This window comes from Apteryx mantelli, chromosome 8 (assembly GCF_036417845.1).
Source record: "Apteryx mantelli isolate bAptMan1 chromosome 8, bAptMan1.hap1, whole genome shotgun sequence".
Taxonomy (NCBI): domain Eukaryota; kingdom Metazoa; phylum Chordata; class Aves; order Apterygiformes; family Apterygidae; genus Apteryx; species Apteryx mantelli.
Window position 1 is genome coordinate 14,939,557 of NC_089985.1, and position 25,351 is coordinate 14,964,907.

Genomic DNA, 25,351 nt, shown 5'->3' on the forward strand with positions numbered 1-25,351 from the left:
AAGAAACTCACTTTCAAAACTGCAGTACTCAGCAGTGCCCTAGGGGTGAATAAAAAGTGAATAAGTACGCTCTTCAGTATTGCAAACCATTCCTTGATATGTGAACAAACTCAAAATTAGAAGTAGGTAACTCATCAATTCTGAAAAATGGTGCAAAATTTAAAATCTCTATTTACAAAATATCTGATCAAACACAGCTTCATTTGGCTGTTCTGGGAGACTCAAACTCTGAGTTCCAAGTTAGCATTTTGTAGCTAAAACTGATTTCTATGTCTAGCATGTGGCACCAGAGACTGCAGAGGGCAGTTTGAAGTCAGTTAAAAGTTATTCTAAGAGCTTAAGGCAACACTGCACATTAATTGGTGCAAAATGATTCTCTGTTAGAGCTCATTTTAGAGAAACTATATTCACTTCCCCCAAGTGTTTGGGAGAAAATGATGGTGTCATCCTAAGTCTAGCAAAACATCACGTTCCATGCACACAAAACCAGGAGTTGTGTTCTGCTAGCAGCCGTGTTTGTGTGGATGATCAACGGCCATTTTGCAAAGTTATAATCTCACTTCCCTAAATGACGACCGTAAAAACAAAACGCTACTTGAAGTCCTGCCTACATGCAGCTGTAGCGACAGCAAAGGTGGAGAACCTCCTTCTATCATTACCTGCTCTGGAAACCTTTCAACCACCGGTTGAGTAGCAATCGAGCCAGATACAGCATGCGACAACCTTCTTGAATGCACCAATTACACCAGATGCAACTCCTGTAAGGAAGTTGAAGAAACATTTGCTGGAACTAGGAAGCTTTGCTAAAGGAAGATGGAGAATCCACTTCTTCTATTCCCCCAGCTAAACATTTCTGCTTCAAAGGATAAATCCTATTACAAAGTCATGAATTCAACAAATAAAGAAGAGACGAATAAAGCAAGCAAGCCTGGGTAAGTTTTAAGGTCATACTGACACTTTGAGTGTTCTGTTTACATAGAGGAGTCTTCTAACGCAGCTGGTGGGTATGAATTTAGGGCACAGTTTTTTTTTTTTTTTTTTTTTGACTGATATATGTGAAAACTCATGAATTGCAAGTCTGGGAATTGTATACATAAAATATTAATTCATCAAGGGAATACTTATTAAGAACAGAAATATGAAGCAAATCAAATGATTAACAAGAAAACAGGAAGTTCTGAGAAAATCCTTTTTAAAGCCTAGATATAATCAAGGAAAGTTTCTTTTTAAATTTTTCAAATGATGGGAAGCAATACTTCCTCTTTCTTTGCAAAAAGATAAAAATAGAAGATGTTGACCCAACTGCACTTGTTCAATAACATGAAATTTAAGCCACTTCTATTTTTAAAATAAATCAAAAAAATAAATGAAAATATTTCCATTTGCCAGTGCTTCATATGTAAGTTCATGCTAAGGTATAAGGAAGAAATGCATTAACAGGAACATTACTGTGTAGGAGAGTCTCCTACATCAATAAGTAGGAGAAATAACATTGACATTACTATAACTGAATGCAGAAGGTAATGGTCTGTGATGCAGAGGCAGGGAGATACTAGTCAAAGGAAATGTTTGAAAAAGAAATCTTTAAACATGGTGCTTTAAAGGCTACCTGAACTCTGTTGTAGAGCTAAGCAGAAGAGAAATAGGCTGAGCCTTCTCCTGCAGAAATCTGAATTCCACGAAGACGATCATCTTGGCAAACCTGCAAACTTGAAAAAAGCAGCAAGGTAAGCGTTATAAGCACTGCAAGACTGGGGATTCCTCTCAGGAAGTGGTTGCGTGACTCTGAACATTTCCTGCATTTGTCTGTGTTCATTCAGGCATGGCACAGAATAATGCTTTTAAGATCAATTTCACTTATAAATTGGCAATCTAACCAAAGCATACAAACAGTATATACGAAGTTAACTCACCACTCGTGTTTTTGCATGATAGGCATAGACTGCTACTCAGATTCATAGCAATGAATAGGTTAGTCTCAAGTCATTACATAGTTTTCAGAGAGATTTTCTGTGGTATGAAGTATGATCTGATCCAACAAACTTTTTTTTTCTAAGAAAAAAAAAAAAAGGAAGGAAGAAACAAAATGGAAGAAAAATATGGATTGCATAGTCTGTGCTTTTCTGAGCTACTTCAAATTCCAGCTTTCATTTTCTTCTAGTCTTTGTGTACCACTTACTTTTATTATAATAATTAGCATGGGGGCAAATATGTACTTGTTGAGAATTTTTCCATAACTTTTCCTTCATATTTCTGACTTCAAATATATTTGTCTGTATAAAAAAGTATGTACATATGCACACACATGCATATACATAAAAAACTTTATTCATGCCAACAGCATTTTTCTTAATTCATTGACAATACTGAACAAGAATTAACTTGGGTACCTACCTGACAAATTAGTTCTTACAAAGAATTTATACATTTCCTTGGAAAACAGGTTTTCCAAATAATCCTGTGATGTACAAACACCAGCTGCATGTCAAATACTGAATTCATAGTTCCTCAATGACTGCAATACTTGATTGAATACTGTCCTGTCTCCAAAAAAAATTGTTGTTTAAACATTGTATAATATTGTCCACATTATACTATTTCCCATAAAGATGTAGGGTGAAATCTTGGTTTTGTTAAACTCAGTAAGAGCTTTGTTCCTGACTTCACTGGGGAGCCAGAATCTCACTAACCTGCTAAGAATTGCCGTTGTAGGGCTTGACTGAAAAGAAGGAATGCTTAAAGTACTACAATTTCATGGTCTAAAAAATTTGCAGTTCATTTCTTTTCCTCACAGATCACTTCAGAACACTTCAATACTTCTGGTTTATTCTGTTTTCTTGTTAAACTTACCAAACTTGTTTCAGTAGTTACTATTTTTGGGGCCAAGATGCCTGCCCCTGACCAGAACACTTCAGTAACTGCTTCTACAGTGAACATGCGGTAAAAATTATATAAAGGCCTAAGCTCTGTTTCTGGAACCTATGAAAAAGTGGCCAAGAATTTGGTATCTAAACACTTGCATCTGTGCATCTGGATAGTTACACTATGTTTGTTGCTCACATATCCAAATATCCTGCACATCCAAATGATAGGAGGCACTCATGATGTGGAGTACTTTCCACTCCACAGTCAGAGGGGGGGTTCATGACTTGCTTTTTTTCTTTTTTCCTCTCTCTCTCGTGTTGCTGCTGACAGAAAGCTTAACTAACTCAAAAGTTTTACAGTTCACTCAAATACAAGACCTTGCAATTATGAGCAAAGGTAAAATAGTCCTGAGAACACCCTTTTTCATCATCCAATTTCCAGACATGTAAAACCATGCTAAAACTGCATCTAAAAAGAGAAAGCACCGTCTCCATGACACGTGTAGGCAGACAGTTATATTTTCAATAATGATTTTTGTTTGGGTGGCTGATAAAACTCAGACATTTCATGTAAAGTATATAGTCATCAATACATTCTGATCGTCTGTGAAAAGGCACTTTCAAGGGAGGTGGATACAATGGCAATAAATAATGCTCTGAAGAATTTCCCTCTTCCACGAGACATCACCACTTCCTTGCTCAGCCAACTGCTTTTAACCACGTTACTCTCAGCCAGCTGCTTGACTAACAGGGATTGTACTGTTCTTAGAAGAGAAACTAGTAGATGTTTGTTGATCTATATATATATACACTCTCTATAAAGAGAGATTTAGATTATTTTCAGTGAAAAACAAAATTTAAAAAAAAAGGAAAATATATGCCTTTTCAAGTAACAAAGCCAGATAATAGTTTTGGATGCCCAGTGTTTTACTTAGTTTTAATAATTTCCATTCTTTACATAGAGATACTAAACAACATAAGGAGAAAACAGAATTTTATGAAACTCTGCAGATGGACAGTGTGGTGATAGTGGAAATACCTATGACCTGTAAACTAATCATGTTTCTTCTCATCTTTAAAAAGTGGCAAAGAGGAACAGATCTTGGTTTCTGTTTGCTACTGCTGCACTCATTGCTGCTCCCAGGTCCTGGGGATCTGAGAGGCTACTGGGTTGATGTAGTTTCTGAGAGAAAAATCAAAAATTCACCCTAGACGTTTCCAAAAATAGTAAAGTTGTTCTTCAGCATTCTGTGCTGTTTTAGACTGTATATGTGGCCTGAAGGAGTCAGGGTTTATCTTTCACTATTACCAGGTTACCATTTTTCCCAAACATACAAATTCACACAGTTCAGAGAACTACACTTTTTATATTTCCTACAATTAAAAAATTCCTTAAAGGAGTGAGGTATCATTTTCCCCAGCTATAGAATTCTCCTACTTCATTGGCCTGTGTTCATTTCTTAAATTTCAGTTCTCCAGTATTTGTACCACTTGAGAACTGTTCTTCTCTCCCTAGCTAAAAATTTCATTCCTATAAGCAACGACTTCAGCTAGAAGAGAAGTGATACCTATAACAAATCCTCCTTTCAGTTTCATACAAAAACAAGATCCTTATTGCTTAGATTCCTTCCCAAAGTGACCGGAATTTCATATCATCTAAAATTCATGTGCCTACATATTTTGCCAATGGAAACCAGGCTACATAATCCAGGCAACAAAAGAACTTGAAGCCTCAGCTAGGAAGAAAGAACCATTTTCAGAAAGTGTTCAATCCATAAGAAGTTGATCTGGTTCTCAGCTCCACTACCAACCTACTGACCCAGGACAAGTTGCCTGTGTGAGGACTTTGATACTTTCATTGTGCAGTCCTTTGCCTTTGAATGAAAATGGTTTTAAAAATTATTATTCATATGGCACCTAATAAACTGGCCTTCCCCTTCAGGCTTAGAACTAAGTCATAGTCCTAGCACGATAAAATTCGTCTCCAAGCCTAATTCAGTTCTAGTCTACAAAAATAAGGGGTAAATAGAGTGCAGCATCCCAAAATAACATGACATTTTAAAAATGCTTGTGGTAAACAAACTGGGCTGTGTGTGCTATTACCCTGTGAGACCATTGCCTAAACCATATTACTACAACTTTGTCTTCATGCTATAGAATTTCCGTATTTCATTAAAAATAGATTGTGGTAACACAGTCTCAGACTAAGCGCATTCAAAACCACATGCCTGCAAGAGAGCGTCAGTTTTAACAGCTAAAGCCTTCTTTTTAAGTTTAACTAGGTGGTTGACCCATGAGTTTAAAAAGGTGATTCCTGTATGAGTTTTACTGTACTGCATGATCTCAATTTCCTTAAAGAATAGCAGTGCAAAACAAACACTGAAGAGAAAAATCTCTTCCTTAATCTTTTTTTTAAAAAGGTGAAAAAAGTATAATTCTGCAGGAAAAAAGTCAGAAAAAATTAAACCAGAGGTTTCTGCAGTCTCTCATAGAACAGCTTATTTTGTAATGCAATCTAATCAAACACTTTGTGAAATAGTGCAAAGCAATAATGGTGACAGATTAACATATTACAATAGCTTCCTAAATACACACACTTCTTCAAAACCACTTTTTGTTTCTTAAACAGCGTGTCTCCTGAAGAAGCAGTTAAATGGAGTGAATCTTTTGAGAAACTGCTTTCCCAGAAAGGTTAGTAGTGTTTTCCTCTCCCTGAAGACTATCATTGCTTGATGGAAAACCATAAAATGCAGTTGTGCAAATTAAATAAACCTGTCCGTTACCTAAATTAATATGATGTGTCATTTATATCAGTATGAGTTTCTGCTCTATTTGTACATTTATGCTATAGCATGATGCCAAACACTGAAAATAAAGAATTGATTTATAATTTTTAAGTCTAGTATTTCATTGAATAAAATAATGTAACAGTCAGTGAAGAGTTCCTTCAATAAACGGTAAGAGATGACCAGAGGTAATTAAACTGTTGTTCTGTAATGAACACCAAGTTTTTTCTCCTGTATGAATACTTAGCAGGTACTTGGATTAAATCCATTAAAATACTGGCCTACTAACCAATTATTTAGAAAATTATTCAATGAAATTAGCAGAGGCCTGCCTTATCTTTTCTGGACTGTATTTTTTGAGTTAGTCAAGATGATTTGCTATGTTCTGGAGAGCTAACTGCTATATTAGCATAAATCCTGAATGCCAATGGTTAATAATGGCTGGAAATCCACTGGCTACCATCTCATCCATCATTTTACCTCTTTCCAACATCCCACTGAGTTGTACCTCTCCCATCTTATTACAAGTTTTATTTAATGAAGGCTGCAAAATCTTTTCTTTATATTGCATGAAGTTATAGGCTTTTTGTTCTACAATACTTCATGATAATTATTTTTCTACTAGGGATAACTAGCCATGTGTGGCATATAGGCACTGTTAAAATGAGCTTATGATAAAAGAGGACTTGCTGCAGAAAATACCTTTAAATTTTTATCAGGAGAAATCCAAGGAAAAGCAAAATAATCTAAATTTGCATGGAAATAAATACCACATCTTTGCAGAAGACCTGTAAGTTTCATTCTGCATTCTGTAGTCAAACAACTTACTGGTATTCATTGGGACTTCATCTAAAGACTAGAACTAAGTGAAATGATTGTTAAGGAAAAGATTTTCTTAGAGGAATATATTGGTTCTTACATAAACAGCAGAAAATGTAGTCATTGCTTCTAGCAAATCTCCATTTCTCATGGTTACACTGGAACTAGACTACTTTACTATTCCGTTAGTACTACTTTACTGTTCTGTCATTGGGAAAATAAGAGAAATTAAGCAGACTTCAGAAGATCAGGAAAGTCTGGAAATGTCATTGATTTAGGACCATGATTTCTGGTGCACATCATCAGTACCCCCTTTCAGGTAGATAAATCCTTCCAGCACCACCGTCTCAGTAGTTTCAAGCTAATGAGAGACTGACCAAAGGCAAGTGAACTGAGTGATGAGAGTATTTAGCCTTATGTTTGCAGAAGCTTAAAATTTTCCAAGGCAGAAGCCATTTGCTTAAATATAACAGAGCTATAGGAGGCAATTTTGGGCCAGAGAACAGACTACTCACGATGGTTACAATAAAGATTTAATATCTTCCATCCCTTTGTTTTGATTGTTGTTCAAATATTGCTAAGTGCAAGACCCTTACAAATGAAAACATTTTCTATGTCCTTAGGAAAAGGATCTGTCACTTTTGATACAATTTGTTTCTAAAACAGTGATAGGAACAGAATTGGCCGCTATTTGGAAGGGCCCATTCCTTGCATAATTATCAAGTGCACATATATAACAAGATCTTGAATATTCATAGGCCGCTTGGTTTCCATTTTGGAGACAGACATGTTTGATTCAGCAGAAATGAGTATTCTGGCACAGTGCTGGACACCATATGCTTTTCAAATCCATTCCTCAGACAGCTGAGACCAACACAATTGCATTACTTTCCAATATTTGGGGAAGAAAATATCTGCAACATAATGACAATAGTAGGATAAACAAATTGTAAAGATGCTAAAAGCCATGCATTTTAAATTATTACTGGAGAAGAGTCTACTTACAGGCAAAGATTCAAATACCGTTTGGAGCAACCTCAATCTGATATTCAGCTTGAATGAAGTCCACCTCTGTCAAAAACATCACATGTTTTGATTGCCTCCATTTCTAAGTAGCCAGCTCACAAGCTTTTGGTAGTGGGTTTTTAACAGAGGCTGAGAATTCTGTTTCCACAAACTTTCATGGAAGTCACAGCATGCAGAATCCTAACGGAAAAGCTGCACTTTTAAAACTTATATGCAGTTATCTATAATGTGATGTATTTCAAAGGGAGCACAATCTATGTTGTTACCTTGCACAGATTGTATAAAAGGAGTAACTGTCTGATAAGGATTTTTTTTAATGCAATTCAATGTTCCCTTCTGTAGCTGGATTGGATGCCTTTACGAAGTTTCTGAAAACTGAGTTCAGTGAGGAGAATATCGAGTTCTGGATAGCTTGTGAGGATTACAAGAAATGCAAAACTGCACATGAACTTCTTCCAAAAGCTAAGACCATCTATGAAACATTCATACAGAAAGATGCACCAAAAGAGGTACAGTAAAAAAACATTCTTCAGGGTAGACGTTGTTTGACACAACCACATCTGATGCAATCTACTCTTAGGAGGTGCATACCCAGAAGCAGTGACAGCAGTTAATCATGTTGCCACTGACATAAGAAGGCTATATCTCAAAAGTCAAAGCTTCGGAAGGAAGTCCAGAAGCCACTGCATAGATATTCTCACTATCCTCCAGACTCCTTTCAATATCCCCTCTATATTATTATGTGTAAAGAAAGAGCATGAGTTTAAATATTATGTCACAGGAATCAAAGATTGAGTGGTCTATAAAGCCAGGAAATGTATTTAAATGTACGGGGTTTATTTAAGGAAATATAGTGATGCTAAACATTAATGCTGCTACGAGACATACCAGCTGGCATTTGTGAAAACATATTGCCTGTCTGTCTTTAAAGCTACCTCCAAGAAAGCAGAATAATTCTCTCATTCTCTTAAACTAGTAATTATATATTAAACTATTACATAGCTGAGATTCAGAAGCTTTTAATTTAAATAAGCCAAATGACTAAAAGAAATGATTAAACATATCTTTTGAAGGACTAATCATAACATTTAAACACTCTTCTTGGTTGATTACCAAAAAAATGTTCTAATAGAATATTCTTGGTATGTTACAGACAGCACACACACAAAAATATGTTGATCTTCATTAACACTAAGACATACTTATATTACTCTAGTAGCGCAAGAAGTCTCTATATTTACAATTTCTTCACATTGCTGAAGCGTGTTGTAAAGGAATCATAGTATAAATGAGAAAAAGGAACATTTTTTGCCTGCTCTAGGAGGGAGATGAACAGACTGGGAGATGAAGAACTCTCACTGAAATTAAGATTAGGTTCTTCAATAAATCCTTTGGACCTATAATTTCATATAATTCTACCAGTTCTGAGCAGATCAGGTACATCACTTGCCTATGCTCCTTTTTTCCCTGTGTTCTTCTTTTCTTTGTCAGAAGAGCAAGTGTTAAATATTAACAGCTACTTCCCTGTAAGAGGGTGAAAAAGGTATAATTCTCATTTTAAGAGAATGTTTGCAGAATGGTGCAGTTTCAGCCCATAATTCCCATAGATTATTTTTAAGATTCACATCTCAGAATCTATGGATAATAACATAGGAAATGTGTTGATGTTCATTAAAGAAATACACTTCTTGCTATTCTCCAGGTGAATCTGGACTTTCATACCAAAGAAGTCACAAGTCAGAATATTGAACAGCCCATCATCACCACCTTTGATGCAGCACAAAGCACAGTCTACAAGCTGATGGAGCAAGACAGTTACCCACGCTTCCTAAGATCTGATCCTTATTTAAATTTAGTCAAGGGGAGAAATCCCAGTCATCCTGCTCTTAGGAGACGATCGCGGTCTTTTGCTGTCAATGAATTCCAGGACGTGCGATCAGACTTTACCATTTGGTAATAAGGAAACTCAGCCCCACATGTATTCTAGCTACTGCGGCAAATCATATATGTGTCTTAAAATCCAAATCCTTAGCTGGTGTAAATGTGTGGAGTTCCACTGATTTCAGCACAGTTACACCCACTCATATCAGGTCACAGTTCTGGAGCCAGTGATTAATCTCATTTATGATAGAGAAGGAGGCAACATATTGGCAAGACACATTAGATGTAAAGTGTTCATACAGTAATTTTTTAAACTCAAGCAAGATTTGTAATTATATTTGGTGGAAGACTAATTTTCCTACATAAAAATATTGTTTAAAATGCCAGTTGATAATATCCATCACATATTCTGGCCCTGTATTATTTAGAATAGAGTTTTGTCACAATTTGAATTTATAGACCCAGCCTTTGCACGTAACTATGTTTTTGCAATATTTCCTACACTAAGCACAGATTTTTGTGGTATTTTCTCATACTATTGAACACATGGGAACATTAATTAGGCAAAAAGTAAAATTACAAGGATTTTAACTACAGCCACTGCATGAGTAAAATTTAGCTACTGCGTAATTTAAGAGGAACATAAGAATATCTATTTAATTTTTATAGTGGTACATTATACTCTTTTCTTCTTACATGTGTCTGTTTCTTGTGTTTAAATTATGCTGTATAGATTAGCTTTGCCATCAAATATTTGTATTCTAATTTTTTGCAAACAAATAGCAGTAATAAATGGTCAAGATTGTTATTTTAACACACAGTGTGTCATTAAACACCAAGGTCAATGTACATATGTGTGTGTGTGTATATATATGTATTAAAAACTGTACACATTTACTTTCATTTGTAAATGTTCATGCTATACTATTTTTGTTACTAAACTTTGTTCTAAAATTTCTCTGTCTTTTATTTTGAAAAAGAATCTGAAAATTAACAGCTCTTGGACTAAGGAAGAATGACCTTCAGTTCTACCTGTCATTAATATACTCTCTATGGGGAAATGACAGGAGGAAGGAAAAATTCCCCCTTTTATTTCTTTACTACTCAAGTCATGCATACCACTTTTGTAGTCAGCATATGCAATTATCCTGTCTTTTTTTTTTCAGGATTGATGCAGAGATATCTTGAAGCATGTGGCAGTTCTTAAAGTATTAATCATTGGTTAAGTTTTAACAACTGAGTTAATGCAAGCTTTAGTTATAACTGTGACTTGTATATTCAGTCATCTTGCATGGAATTTAGGTTTTCTCCTTTTTTTCCCCCTTTCAGTAAGCAGTCAAAGTGAAGAGGTACAGTTTCCAAGGACAGGACTTTATATGCTCATTGCTAATTCAGGATATATGTGAACTGCTCAGTCTGAGGGTTTCAGTGTCCATTTTACTAACTTTCAATAAATGCAAAGTGATCTACTTAAAAGGTTGTCAGGATGTCAGTTTATCATTAATACATGGATGAATAAAATATAAAGGTCAAGTGAAGCCTTTATAATTCAATACGAGTTGAAATCATTACTATTTCAATCCAAAGTGTTATTGTAAGCAAAGCACACAGGCCTGGAGGGACATTTCCCTTCCCCAGGGAAGGCTGCTGAGTTGCAAAGACCTGGGATCAGAACCATCTGCAAGCTCTTAGGCTTACCTGGGAAACAGATAGGAAACATCTTTGTAACCACAAGAGCGATGAGCCTTGCTCTTTTATCTCATTACTCTTCCCTGAGCCCAAAGATCGATCTAAGGCAGAAGTTTCACACAAACGAATGTTGCAGTCACATGCTATTTCTAAGTGCATAAGCGGCCAGAATCTGGGCGCAGCAATTCAAGGATAAATCCAAAGTCTGTAGCAGTGCTGATATTGTACTTCAGTCATTCTTACCACTATAAAATGCACCTTTCGAGCTTGTCAGCCTCCATTTTTTATGAACTGTCAACACTCCTATGGTCATTGCCACAGCTGTCACATGAACGAACAAACGCAGAGAAAGGCAACTTTCTGTGCTGAAGTCAGTAAAATTTTTCTGAAGAGATCATTTATCCTTGCTCTTTGGAGGCATTTCTCTAGAGTCAGATCCCCCTTCTCACTCTTTCTCTGTTCCTTAAACATGAAGCAGTTCTCCCAGAAATAATCCTGTTTCTAATTAGGGAATCTCTGTATCACCAGCAACATCTGGATGTCAGAGTTCTCATATACTTAAAATATGCATGTATCTATAGTTTGTGTTGCTGGCTTTGTTAAAGAAAAAGAATAGGCCACCTCAAAGACTTCCATTCTTTGTGGTATAATCGAATTATTCAACACCCTTATACTGCAGTAGTTATTCCACTGTTTGGGGCATTATTCCTAGCAAGTGTTTCACTCTGAGTCCTTTTTCTGCAAATCGAGAGAGAGACTATCTCATGTTCTTCTATTTAGTCTCATGGCCAGCTCTTCATACACATTCAGCACATTCAGGCTTGGTTCTAATATTTCTTTGCAGAAGATCTGAGAAATTCAACAAACCCAGGTGCCTAAACCCTTACAGGCTGCTTATCATCTTCCTCCCTTGTGTATCAACACACTCTTCCTTGCTGCAGGCCTCACTAGTTTTGCCCAGTGATTCTTGCATGCTGTGCCAGATGATAGCAAGAGAGCTTCATCAAGAAAGACCTTTCTTTCCCGAACTAAACTCTATTTATGAAGCTGTTTAAACAGCGGATCCAACTGCTGCTAGCAATATGTTGTTCTGTGTGCGAGGACTTACTAGCTGTTGCTGCACCCAAAACGTTTTTCTGTGGGCTCACCTGTCCAGACTACATCCTGCCAAGTGCCACATCCTTATCTGATAGCTCTTTTTAGCATTAAGAGTGGATCTATTACAAACACAGGCATAAAACTTAAACTTTGCAGCTAGATTTTCAACTTGTATGACTATGTTTGTTCATACCAGCTGAGAATCTGGAGCTTCACTCTTGCTGTTGATAAAATAAATAAGAAAAAATATATATTTTTAATACTATTAAAAAAACCCAACAAACAAATGGCAAATATAGCACCTTGACTAAGACTTTTTCTTCCTGAACAGAAAACCAGCTGTTAGTCAAAAGTGTCTATAATAATAAATACAAGTCCACAGATGCCTTTTCTTTCCTTTCACACACACATGGAAAATTTTGCTTATCTCCAGGGAGACCTTCCTCAAAACCATCATTTGGTATTACTGGCAGTGCTAGTCCCTTTTGAGAGATTTATAATGAAAAGGAACAAGATATTCTTGGTAGCTATTTATGCGTGTGTTTTACAAAGATAATTATGAAGCATAACAGAATCCACAGCAGACCAGTACTATGGGAACTATTGTAAGAGGGAACTCGAGATAAATCCAGAGAAAGGAAAGCAGAATGCACACAGATAAGCTAAAATGACATCATTATCTGCCAAAGGGTTCTTTTCTAGAAGAGGCTCCCTTTAGTGAGAAAAAACGAAGCCAGAGTCTTTGCCTACAAAATAAAATGGTCTTTTGAGTCATCAGTCTCAGCTATTTGGTATCTATCATTCACTGAAATTTTTAGAACCTATGTTTAAAGTAAACATAAAAACAGCTCTTGATCTTTTTTTTCTTTTGAACCATTTCTTGCAAGTTGAAAATGAACAACAGAAGAAGATACATCCTGGTCTGAGGAACAAAACCTAATGCTACACAAAACCCACGCTGTAGTGTGTCAGTCAGTCACAAATAATACAGACCAAACAAGTCATCAAGAAAACTCCCATCCGACTCCAGTATCAATTACAAATGCACAGAGTGCTGAACCCTAATGCTATGAACAAAAGGAAACACGCTAGAAACTTTTATTTTGTAACAATAGATACAGCTATGCCTTTTCTAAAAAGATATTTCAGGAATCTAAGGAACCCATTTTTGCAACATTTTGGTTTAGTTCAAAATGTAAGTTTCTAAAATATACATCAGATACAAAGTGTTAATGATACCACTCAAGTAAAATCAGAAATATGTTAATAAATGGAGAAAAATGCACAATATAGACTTGCATTTGGGCATCAAAATATGTAGGATGCACACCTCCAAATACAAAGTCAATTAAGGCAGCTCTGAATTAAGGAGAGAGAGATGAGCTGTTCAGTCATGCAACTTTGGCTGTTAAAAAGGAGAATTTAAGGCCGTGTCTTTACAGGCAAAGCTTCCAGTGGATTTGACTGCTCTGTCTGTCTATACATAGGAGAAGAAAGGTACACTTCATTCGTCATGTCATTTACTGTTTTTCTTTTCCTGAGGATGCAGTTTTATTTATCATTTTGCTCAGTAGGTGGATTTACTTTTGAAAAATAGAAGTTACCTGGACTATTTTAAATGTGCAAACTAAAGTACAGGATTTCCAGGAAAGTAGGTGGGGGAAAAATACTGTGGTCTTTATGCACTCTAATTATTATGATCATATGACCAAAAATGGAATCTCCAGATTTAAAAGTAATATGTCCTGATAGACTGAATATGAAATAGCTGCAGTATACTTTACATCATTTAAAACAGCTCAATAAATTCAGTCTAGTCCGATCTCAACAGAAGACAGCCGGTTATTATTATTGTGGATGGCTTTCACTAAATATTGTGTTTCCTTAAATATTCTATCTTTTGTTCCTCTTGTCTGCAAAATTCCAAAGAGCCTTTTCAGTGTTCTACCATAACTCTGGTAGATGAACAGATTTATTAGAAGTCTGTGGTGCTTTTCCAGCATTCAGTTATATAGGACTGATCAGATTAAGGCCTAGCCCAATATAGGTGTAATTGTAGTATAAACCTTTGAGTAGTGCCAGAAAATATAGTAAGGGTTCTCTAGTTTTGGCAGAATCAATGCCATAGTTATGTAAATCCTGTTGTTTAACTGAAAAAGTGCAAATAATATCTATATAAGCCCTACTAAGCAAGTATTTTTATCAGGGTTTATTTTATAAAGAAGCTTTTTAAATTTACATATGTGTCATTCAACATTCAGTAAGAGCTCTCAAAAACTCCTCTTACCAGCACAATACTTCACCCTAAATAAACACTTTGCTTTGTTCCTTATGTACATGAAGTCTGCAGACCCCCAAATAATAATAAGGGAAATAATCTGCTAAAATGCATAGCACAAAGGTTTGTCTCCTGTTTCAATACTTAGATCTAATTAGATGCACTAAATTGGCTAAGTTATTGTCTTTTGTTCTTGTTTAGTTTTGAAGAGATTGTAATATGTAACTATATACACATTTCTTTTGGCTTTCAGGATTTGTTACTGAGTGAAGGATAACTTGATTTGTTTTTGAACCGACAGCAAGAAACAAGAGGAATGAAATCTCACCCAAAGAATCTCAAAGAAAAGGACAGATTTCCATCTTCCACTAATAGCAGACCATCAAGAATGTGTCTCTTACATGCCCTTACTCGCTACAGCTTATAAGTGACTCAGAAAAGGCAGATCATTTCTTTCTCCTTTCTTTTCATCCCCAGTTGTTCAGCCTGCCTTAATTAACTACTGCTTTGAATACAGTTCCCTCTCCTTTCCATAAATATTGTCAAAAGATGTCAGCTAAAAAATGCATAAAATCATCATCCTCTCTTTGTTGGTTCATATGCTTATACTCTTATGCCTTGCTCGGATACCCATCCTGGGTTCCTCTCCCTTTTTTGCATTATAGTCAAATGCCTCAATCAAATGACCTGTAAGCTTTCATGCAGCTTTGTGCCAAAGATATAAATATCTCTTTTTCTCTCCTCCATCCCTATTTGTCTCTTGTTAATGTTCTTGTTGCCATCTTCCTTTTTTTTTAAACTCTAATCATTTAGAGCTGTGCTTGTAAAAGCTCCCTCTGCTTTTATACCAGAGCTCTTCTTTCTCCTTTTCTAGATTACATCTGTTTGCATGACTCCTCATAGGAGATTATCTGAATATCTAGATTTATGATATAACCTTTATCTTTGTGTTCACTATAAAACTTAACTGAAATTAACTAGCGTGACATAAAATCCTATGGAAGCCAAGGCAATTTGTACTTTTCAAACAGGACAGAACATTAAGCTTAAGCCTAATATAAAGATGACTCTGAACTGTTGTTTCTTCAACCTGCAACTTGTGTTCTTTAGAAACTCTCATTATTTCATAACATTTCAGACTCATTTTAAATTTCTACAGTTAACACTACTCCAATTTTTCCTTAAGGAAGACAAGGCTTATAAGGATTAAATCCTCATGCGGACTACCTACATCTAGATGCAATCAGTAGGAGATCTCCTACACCATAGCCACATTTGGACCAGATTACTTGGGTGTGGGCACACTGGAGAAGGCAGGAGATACACTTCCAATAGCCCTTTTCGAAGAGAGGAACCAAGAACATTAGAACATTGGTTTTCCCTTTCACTCACTACCTAGCACAATTTTGCTTGGTACAGACCAGCAGCAAGGCACCATCCAAGAGATAACTGATACAGGGAATTACAGCTCAAGAGCCTTTTGAGGCATAATGCCTATCTTTCATATCTCCTTGAGTTTGTGCAATTTGTACCTGTCTCCAGTCACAAGTCCATGGTATGGTCCTATATGTTTGCATCATAAAGGCTTTCTGTGCAAATAGGAAGATTTTTGAAGCCTGATGCTATATAAATAACAGTTTATTCATCCCAGACATTAGCTGTGCTGAACAATCTGATTGCTAGTACTAAATGGGAATCTTCAAGGTTGCACAGTTTCTTGAGAATTTTTTCCAATTCTCTGCTAATGTAGATTTCTGTAGTACTTGGAAATTCTATATATGAGGCGTCCAGAATGCTGTTAAGTATTTTGGCAAACTGAACTTGAAATCAAAACATTTTACCTGAAGGACATACTTTGCTTGGGTGGAAAATAACAGCTCATTTCCTTATGCAAAACAATGTGCGTCTTCAGCATGCCACAGAAAAGTTATGCATATGGAAAAAAAAATATTTTTGTAAATTGACCTTACCTTTCTCAATCTGTGCAGTGCTATTGGAAGGTGGAAGGTAGCCATTTCCATAGTGCTGCAATTAAAATGCATTTGCATCCCATGTGACAGACAGTTCCATGTTACTAAGATGCCATAAGTGCCCAGATCATCTTGGTTTCTGCCAGTATAAGAAAGGTAATGAAAGTCTCTGTTTCAATTGCCTGGACCAACAGAATATTACCTTTTTTTCTGCTTAGGTTACACTATATGAAGCAGAAGTATCCAAGCAAGCCTGGGTATGGAATGGATTCAACAGAGGGCAAGTGCTGAAGGGCAATAAGATATTGAACCTGAGTGAGGGGAAACAGCAAGAAAACAAAACAGTTATTGGAGAGTGGGTCCTTTTCTCACGTTGCACTCAGGTGAGTACAAGGCAACCCTTTTAGGAACATATATAAAATGAAGATGATTTCTTAGGTTAATACACTAATTGAACAAGAAGAGCTGTTTCATACTGTCTATTGAGGCTAGCATCTAGCTCAGATGTGGTTCAGGGATCCAAAATTACATGCTTAATTTCCCTAAACAGCTGATTTTTTTTTTGTAAAGGTAGGGGTTTCTGGAGAATAACTCAGTGAACACAAATGCCTAAAGATACCTAAAGAAAAAGTGATGAGCATCACTAAAAAGTCAAACAGTAAGCCTGAAAGTTCAGAAAATTTAAATATTTAATAAATCAATGGTCCTTATGAAGCAATATCAGAAAAGGAGGAAATGTGCAACCAGCAGATCCACACTCCATTTCCTACAGTTTTAGCTCTCCTGTGGGCTGCTGAAGGCTGAGGACTCAAACCAAGGATCTACATCACAGTCATCAGGCTTGAGGAAATCTTAAGCCAGAGCCCTCATAGATGAAGTTTTTGAAATACACTGAAATTAGCTAAGCAGATATGGGCCCAAACTACTTTGAAAGTCCAGTCTGGGTTAACAGCAAACTGAAGCCGCAGACGCGAGCAGTGTAAGCTGGATCCAGATTTCCAGAAAGCTTAGTAATAGTTCTATGTGGCATTTGCAGCCTCTCTCTAGTACACATTCATCTTTCTCTTTTTTTTATTTGAGACTGTATCTTATGAATAATCAATACATTTGCACAAGCAGCTAATGCATCTATTTTAATACTAAGATCAATTCTTCTCCTTAGGAAATTTTAGCAAAATACTAGAGTCCCTTTAGTCCCTTTCCAGAAATTATTAGATTCCAAACTGAGCAAGTACATGACAAAATTATAAAAGTCCTTCTTGTACTACTGGCTACTTTTTATGGGAAGGGCTGACTGTGCTTAACTTTGGTATTGTGCACTTGTGATATTTGTACTGGGATAATATTACCAGATGACTCACTGATGATTGTAGTACCTTCTTTGAGAGAGTCACAGGCTGTCATGAACAGTAACTGAAAGTAGACTATATTTCTGAGTACCTGAAAGACAGTCAGATCACATACACTAAGCAGTCATGGTACAGCATATTGCACAACAGTGAAAATCTCTGATAGCTTTATTATCTTTTGGGGAATTGTGGTCTGGTTCCCATCCAAGTGCCTGGACAGCTGACATCTATTTAATTAAATTGTCACCACAGAAACAACATGTGGCTGGCAGTCAAGCAAGGCCAAGGACCTTAAACTATCCTCTACACCAGCGACCTTCCTCCAAATGCAGGCTGAGGCACACTGCATGTGGGCAGATTAACTAGAGAAGCTGGCACTATGCTTCCCCAGAAGACTTAAGGAGCTGTCAATCAAGCACCAGCATCCAGTGACAAGTACCCCATAAAATGCAAGAGGAGTCTGATTGCACACCTGGTTACTGTGTGCTTTACAGAACCCTCATGGTTATTCACATCCTTCCACAGCTGCTACGACGATTTGCTGTGCAAGCAATTTCATTGCACAGTGGAATAACCTTAATGATGCCTGAAAGATCCAAAATTATGGAAAAGCATGCGATGAAAAAGAACCCAAAATGCAGTGAGAAACATTAATCCCAAAATATCCTCAAAATGGGTCTATCCAGTCAGACACATGATTAGGAGCCTTTTTAAATTACAGTAACCAGGAAGACTGATTTTAAAAACTTATGTACATTGAAAGTCTTCAGGGAATGGTTATATCTATCACTCAGACATCAAGCAATTAGAAAGAAATTTTTTGAACTTTTTTAAATGTACATCATCAGCTGATTATAAAAGAATAGGCACAGACCTTGCAACCCTTCCTCTCACGAATAGTCTCACAGGAGCTAATGGGACTATTCTCATTAGCAAGGCCTACTAAGATGTACTCCACTGCACTGTTGATTACACTGTATAAGAATTATAAGTAGTACCTGCACTGAGTTCGAGAATAAATATGCTTCTGGTAGCTAATGCACCAAAAGCACTGGTGCTTTCTAAAGAATTTCATTTATAATCAAAGTTTCTAAGGTGGGAGAATAGTGTAATCATCAGGACTGTACACAGAGTAAATATCGAGGGGACTGAATGGAAGTAGACAAGAAGGACTTGTTGCTAGATGTGGCATCATCTCCATCCTTGTAACTGCACTGACTTTACTGACATTGATTGCCCTTGTAAATCACGAGAAAATTAGCATCAAGCCTTTATCTGTAATTATGCTACTTGGCTGAAAATTCAACACCTTTTTCAACTGCTCCTAAATCTTTGACATTCCTCAATGACAACCTGAGGTGTTTAAAAGCAAAGTCCCTTCCTAAAAACACCAAGACATATTGACTTCTTATGGTATTATTTGCTGCAGTAACATCACCTATGATTAGTTGCTCTGAGATCCTCACGTGTAGTCTAAACAAAAGTACATCAGAATACACAAGCATTTTCTAGGATTTGTCCAGAAATTTTCAAGGATACATACCGGTTTGGAAAAAGTAAGCATCTACATGCAATGTCTTACCATTCAGCTTTGGGGCTTTTTTGTCTGTTTGGGAGGAGGTTTTTTGGACTTTGTGCTAACAACACAATGATAACCCTTTAACTTAAATTAGTTAAAACCATAATTCTCCAAGACCAGTACCTCATTTCTTTAAAATGGAAAGAGCAGAGAGATGACAACAAGATCAGAAGACAAAATGCCTTAAGAATGTTCTGGGGGCAGAACGATGCTCCTAGAAGTGGGCACACAGAAGGAAATATCAATAACAGTGGGAAAAATCACTGCATTAAAAACATCAAATACTGTAGTCACCACGTGACCTCTTTATTTGTAATGGTATCAGTGTGCATACTACAAACATCCCAGTGCTCTTTGGTCCCCTTGTGGTAAGCCTTGCCTAAATGAACAAAAGAGACGATGGCTCTCAAGGGCCTTAGAAGCACAAGACTTACAAGGTGATGGGTAAGCGTTGTGGATACAATATAAGAGTAGGTGAATATAGCGAAGAATTTACTAGCTATGTGCACTGAATCTGTTTTCCTTTTTTCTTTTCCACAGTCAGTAAACCAAATGGTCAGTGAGAAAAATCGCAAGATGATTTCTCTGCTAAGATTTTGTCCAGAGCATAAATACACCTTGAAAGACGTTTGCATATAAAGTGCGTTTAGTTAAATAACAATTGTTTACTTTTGGTAGATTAAGTTAGACTGGCCACTGTTAAAAAAAAAAGCCACGTTTCTGAAACAGAAAGAACTTGAAAGTGTTAAAAACAGTCGGTCAAATTGCATCGTATTGTTTGGTTATTCACATACTAACTGTATTGTTCCTGCTGTCGCATTACCTTCAGCTTGAAGATCAGTCAGGAAAAGAAATTCTACCTTACCTGTGACAGTCAGACAGTGGAACAAAAAATGCCAGTGAAGTGAGTTGTTGTTTATGGCTCTTTTAATGTGAGGAGACTAATGGGATGGGATGGTTAACTTTTGATTAATCTGGACAGCTTTTATTTTCCTTCCCACTTTATAGTATGTATGCCTATTTTGATACTTTGTCATCAATTGTGCTTCCTGTTCAAGTAAATCCAATGAGGTTAGTGAGATCATTCTCTGAATGATTCAAATAATATTACTCATGAGGAAGATGAGCAGGATTAGGTCCATACTTGTCTCATCCTTGTCCTTGATTGTTTGACAAGAAAGCTGTTCAATATTCACTGAACAACTCATCAATTTGTTATAAATTTAATTAGTTTACTAAAGTTACTAAAACAAACTCTCCCCTGGTTGATTCCATCAGCTCGTAATGTGTCACAAAATACTACGTAATGCTATATTTAGTTTTCATTTGTGTTTTCAATACAAATTGAATAAATTTACACTCTAATTTCACTTGTGTGTGTATGTGCATATATATGTGTAAATATGCATAATTTTATTCATTTCCTTTAAACATCGTTTTGTGCAGTAAACAAGTAAACTGACAGCTACAAAAAATAATGCTTGCCTTTTAAGAGTGTCAATGCAATAATCTTATAGCAATACTTATAAATATAACCGCAGTTAAATATTTGTGTTGACACTATCACATAAACTCTTGAAAAATTTACAATTAGAGAGGACCATTACTGGTGATGCTGACAAATGCCTGTGGGATACAGCTCTCAAACTACCCTACCTATTTCAGAGAAGGGTTTTGACAGTACGGCTCTCTGAGTCCCCTTAGGGATATCAAATACTTTTACAGAATTCTAGGGGCTTTTTTGTAAATTAAAAAAAACTTTGATATTTTATATAGAACAAAGCATTTGGCCCATTTTTCAGAGCCTGGAGCCTTGTAGCCTTTTTAAGCTAGTAGTAGAAATTTTTATCCAGGTCGATAGCTGGCATAAAGGTCCTTCCTTAGACGACTGCAGGAATGTCTAGGTCACACAAAAGCATAGCGAACTTCACATCAAAGGTTACTTTAACCTCTCCTGGCCAATAGGCATCTGGTGAGCCATGAGAATACATTATAACCCTAGTCTGGCAAACAGCATACCATCTGTGGCTTACCCATGCTTTGCTGAGTCAAAAATCATCTCCTCTGTTTTTGGCTGGGACGAGTTACTGTCCTCACTAAGGGACATGAACATAAGACCTAAGCATGAGATTGAAAAGAATTGCACTCCCTAAACTTGCATGTTTGAAACCAGCAAGACCAACTCAGAAAAACTTTTCAGTATAAAATGACTAAGTTCCACCCAGATCAATTTGTGAGGTTTCTTTGATTGGGAACAGTATTCTATACATTCTAAGCAGAGTGTCATATAAATTAGCAGTTAATCCATCCAAACCTCAGAAGAAATTCAGTGCACACTCCAGAACACTAATATCCATCCTGTGCCTTTATAATAGTTCAGCCAATTGTAAACTTTATTACTACTGTCTTCTGGATGAATAATCAAACTGCCAATGTCAAATAACAATCTACTTTACAAGTTTGTGTGGTTCTCTACAAGCTAAACAGGTCAGAGTCATACTTTTTGTTGACTTGTATACATACATAGGGTAACACTTACAAATGACTCGTCCTGCTCCCTCAGCGAGATAGCTAATGTTCCAAATAATAGAATAACCACGACAGACTGCACCAGCAAAAGATCACAATGCTATTTTCAAGGATAGATGTTGTTTCTACAGGTCAACCACTAGGGAAACTATGGCCTGGTCCGAGTCTGTGGATGCACTACTAGCCAATAAAGGTAAGTAGTATGTTAAAAAATATTTTAAGAAGCATGCATCAACCTTGCTCACAAACACTGATGTCAGGTTTTCACACTGCTTTCCAGTGCAGCTCACCATGTGCTTCAAACTACATCAGCTCCATTGCTAGAGGCATTTGAGCTGGTGCATTGAAAGCCAGTGGGGGCATGTTTCTTGAAGCTGCAAGTACAATATTCCTTCCGACCAACGTTTCAGGGACTTTCAACAAGGCAGAATTAATATGAAAGAAGTTTCATTTTATGAAGATAATGGTTGTTAAACTCAGTGCAATGTATTCTGTCTTTCTTATTTTTTAAATAATGCATTTAGCAACTGTGCTATTTGCTTTTCAACAAAGAGTAATGCTGTCTTCAAATCAAAACAAAACAATCAAACACAAATCAAACTTGAGCCCTGATCTTGAATTTACATAGTTTATCAGGATGACTCGTGATGATAATTAAGCAAGTAGAATGGAAATAACTGAACAAGCTTGATGTTTTAGGGGAGTAGATTCTGATGAGCTTATTTTTGCTATTCATGTTATAGCTAACCCATTTCACTAATATAAGCATGAAAAAAAAACTTCTTAGATATTCCCACTACAAAGAAATATGCACGTGTTGTGCATTGATTTTCAATCAAAGAGTGAGGACTTAATTTTCAGGGTATGTCTTGGACCAGACGTCAGCCTCAAATCGCTGATTGCCTCGTCACTTCAAATCCTTTCATAGACCAAAATCTCTAAGATTTCCTTTCGAACTAGTCTATCAGCGTTACAAAGACCTATGCCAGGCAGGTATTAGGAGCATTCCTCAATTAATAACTCTCTGAAAGAATTCCCTTAGTCATCTTATCATTGCTTCTGTTTCATCTGCTATTTATTTGCCCCACAACAGCCTTTTGGATCAGCTCCTGGCTGACAGACAGAACAGACGAATAAATGGCTGTATATACGACCCTTATACAAATAATCTGCATAGACCTTTCAGTTGTCCTTGCCCCATCACCTCATCTGTTCTTTTTCAGATGGTTTGGCAGCTTTTAGAACGTTTCTGAAGTCCGAGTTCAGCGAGGAGAACATTGAGTTCTGGCTGGCCTGTGAGGACTTCAGGAAAACCAAGTCCTCTACTAAGATTGCCTCAAAAGCCCAGAAGATTTATTCTGACTTCATACAAGCTGATGCTCCAAAGGAGGTAAATAGTTCTGGTATGTACTTTGGGTACTCACTGCGGCTGGGAATCAAGCGGAAAGTTCAGAACCAAACTCCTTCGAATGACCGAAAATGCAGTTCACCGTGGCTTTTCTTCCGTTTTCTCATCCTCTCTTTGCCCGGGTGAAAGCCGGGGGAACTCTGTGAAGCAGACAAAGACACCTTATGGTTAACTAATACTTCAAACACATTCTTCCCACAGGGCACAGCTTAGCTCACATCCCGAAACTGCTACCTTAACGTTTAAGAACATGTGTGTTCAGCATAATTTGTTTTCACTGACTACTTTTATAGCACAATAAGCACCATTTCTTCCATATTATAGGCACCAGTATATTGGAATATTAATGATCATTATTTGTGCATTTTCTATTGTACAGGTATTTTTGACATGATGAATATTAAAACATCAACTTGCAAATATTTCTGTCACATCAGTCAATTTGATGATTATGTAAAAATTGCTTTCTGTGAATGAATAAATTTGCTAATTAATTATCAGTCAGATGTGGGCTCACAACAAGCTTTTACACTGATGGTTTACTTTTGATAGTGACTGTGATTTGAATGTCCCCATGTCCTACGGATGATCAAAATCCATTTTGTTATTATTAAAAACAAAAAATCCTTACAGAATTTATTGAGTCATATCCTAAACAGATGCTAAATACCTACATCTCTAATTAACCCTTCAGTAATCAGTACTTCAGAGGATTTGGCTTGGAAAAAAGACAAGATAAACAGAGGCATGTTTTTCCCTTTCTTTTTAGTGATATTATTTCTTTAAGACTAGAGAGCCAAACTAAATTAAGAATTCGGTATACTAGAAAATGAAGGCATGAACTTCCTGCTAATTTGCATCGGCCAGGGCATTTTGAGAGGGAATTCAAATGCTGACCGTCCTGTACACAAACAGCTTTCCAATCAAACTGAAATTCATTTTATGCCTCCTTCTTACCTACAGATAAATATTGACTTTCGTACCAGAAACCACATCTCTCAGAATATCTCAGAGCCCACCCTCAGCTGCTTTGACGATGCGCAGAGGTTAATCTACAGTCTCATGGCAAAGGACTCTTTCCCCAGGTTTCTCAGGTCAGAAGAGTATAAGGAACTAGTAAATAAGCAACAGGATGGAAACCAGAAAAGATGGCTCCCGTTTCTGTGAGAAGGTCAATGCCAAAGGCACGAGGGATTTTGGATTTGTGAACGTCCTCAATTGCAACTCAGGACAGATAACACTTTCTTAAAGCGATTGTACAAACTAGATCTAAGAATTCCCTTTGCCAGCCTGTTCTTCCGTACAATATGCCTATCATTCTTTCTAATAAAGTTGGTGGAGAAATATTCAAGAAACAGCATAGAATATGCTGAGGCATTTTAGCTAGGGTTTTAGATATAAGGAAGTCTTCTATTAAGAATTTTTCAGGTGCTTGCTTTATTTGTCAAGGGGTTCTCACATTTTTTTAAGCAAAATGTTCTGGTTTTCTGCTTTGCCATTGATTTTTCTTTAGAAGTATAGCCTCAAAAAATAAATTCCTTTTGTGTGACATGAATATAAATGAATTCATTCATTTTATTATTTGTAATTTGTAAACATTTTAAAAATCTGCTTTTAAAAATGTTCTATACTAATTCAGAACAGGAGGAGAAGCTGAAACATGGCAGATAATACATTGTGAATGATAATGAATTATGGACAATATTTCATAATCAACTGCCTTCTAACAAATGTTCCTAGCATTAATAAGAAATCAATGTTTCATAATACAATTTTCTTCAATATGACTCTCTTCAATGTTCTTTGTGTTTATTTCATTTAATTTTTTAATTGAAATGTCTCACTTTATTAGTTGTTTAGCCATTTTGGAAGAAAGGAGTAAGCATCAGAGAAATAGTTTTAAAAAAATAAGCATTCAAATCAGAATTTAGCCATGGTGTTACTATTCAAACAAGCAAGGTATGACAGAATTGTAGTACAACGTTCAGGTGTCTCTAAGCACACACACTCTGATCTGGTTCAATGCTGCTAGAGGACTTATTGCATCTTTTTGGGTGGAGGAAGGAACTGTGGTG

At 36.5% G+C, this 25,351-nt stretch overlaps 2 protein-coding genes across 3 annotated transcripts; both read left to right on the plus strand.

The window, feature by feature from the left end:
* The first annotated feature begins 553 nt into the window (after window positions 1-553).
* On the plus strand, window positions 554-10,820 carry RGS18 (regulator of G protein signaling 18). Of its 2 annotated transcripts, none has more exons than XM_067300756.1 (5): window positions 554-932; window positions 1,605-1,727; window positions 5,494-5,555; window positions 7,838-8,004; window positions 9,198-10,820. In XM_067300756.1, exons 1-5 carry the CDS (start codon window positions 814-816, stop codon window positions 9,450-9,452), a joined length of 726 nt encoding a protein of 241 aa, XP_067156857.1. In that variant the 5' UTR covers window positions 554-813; the 3' UTR covers window positions 9,453-10,820. The 2 variants fall into 2 exon arrangements, with proteins under 2 accessions (XP_067156857.1, XP_013816646.1); XM_013961192.2 differs by having other exon boundaries at window positions 1,626-1,727.
* A 9,412-nt stretch (window positions 10,821-20,232) lies between these two features.
* Window positions 20,233-24,443, plus strand: RGS21 (regulator of G protein signaling 21). The gene is made up of 4 exons (XM_013961193.1): window positions 20,233-20,243; window positions 21,985-22,061; window positions 23,092-23,258; window positions 24,240-24,443. Exons 1-4 carry the CDS (start codon window positions 20,233-20,235, stop codon window positions 24,441-24,443), a joined length of 459 nt encoding a protein of 152 aa, XP_013816647.1.
* The last annotated feature ends 908 nt before the right edge of the window (window positions 24,444-25,351 follow it).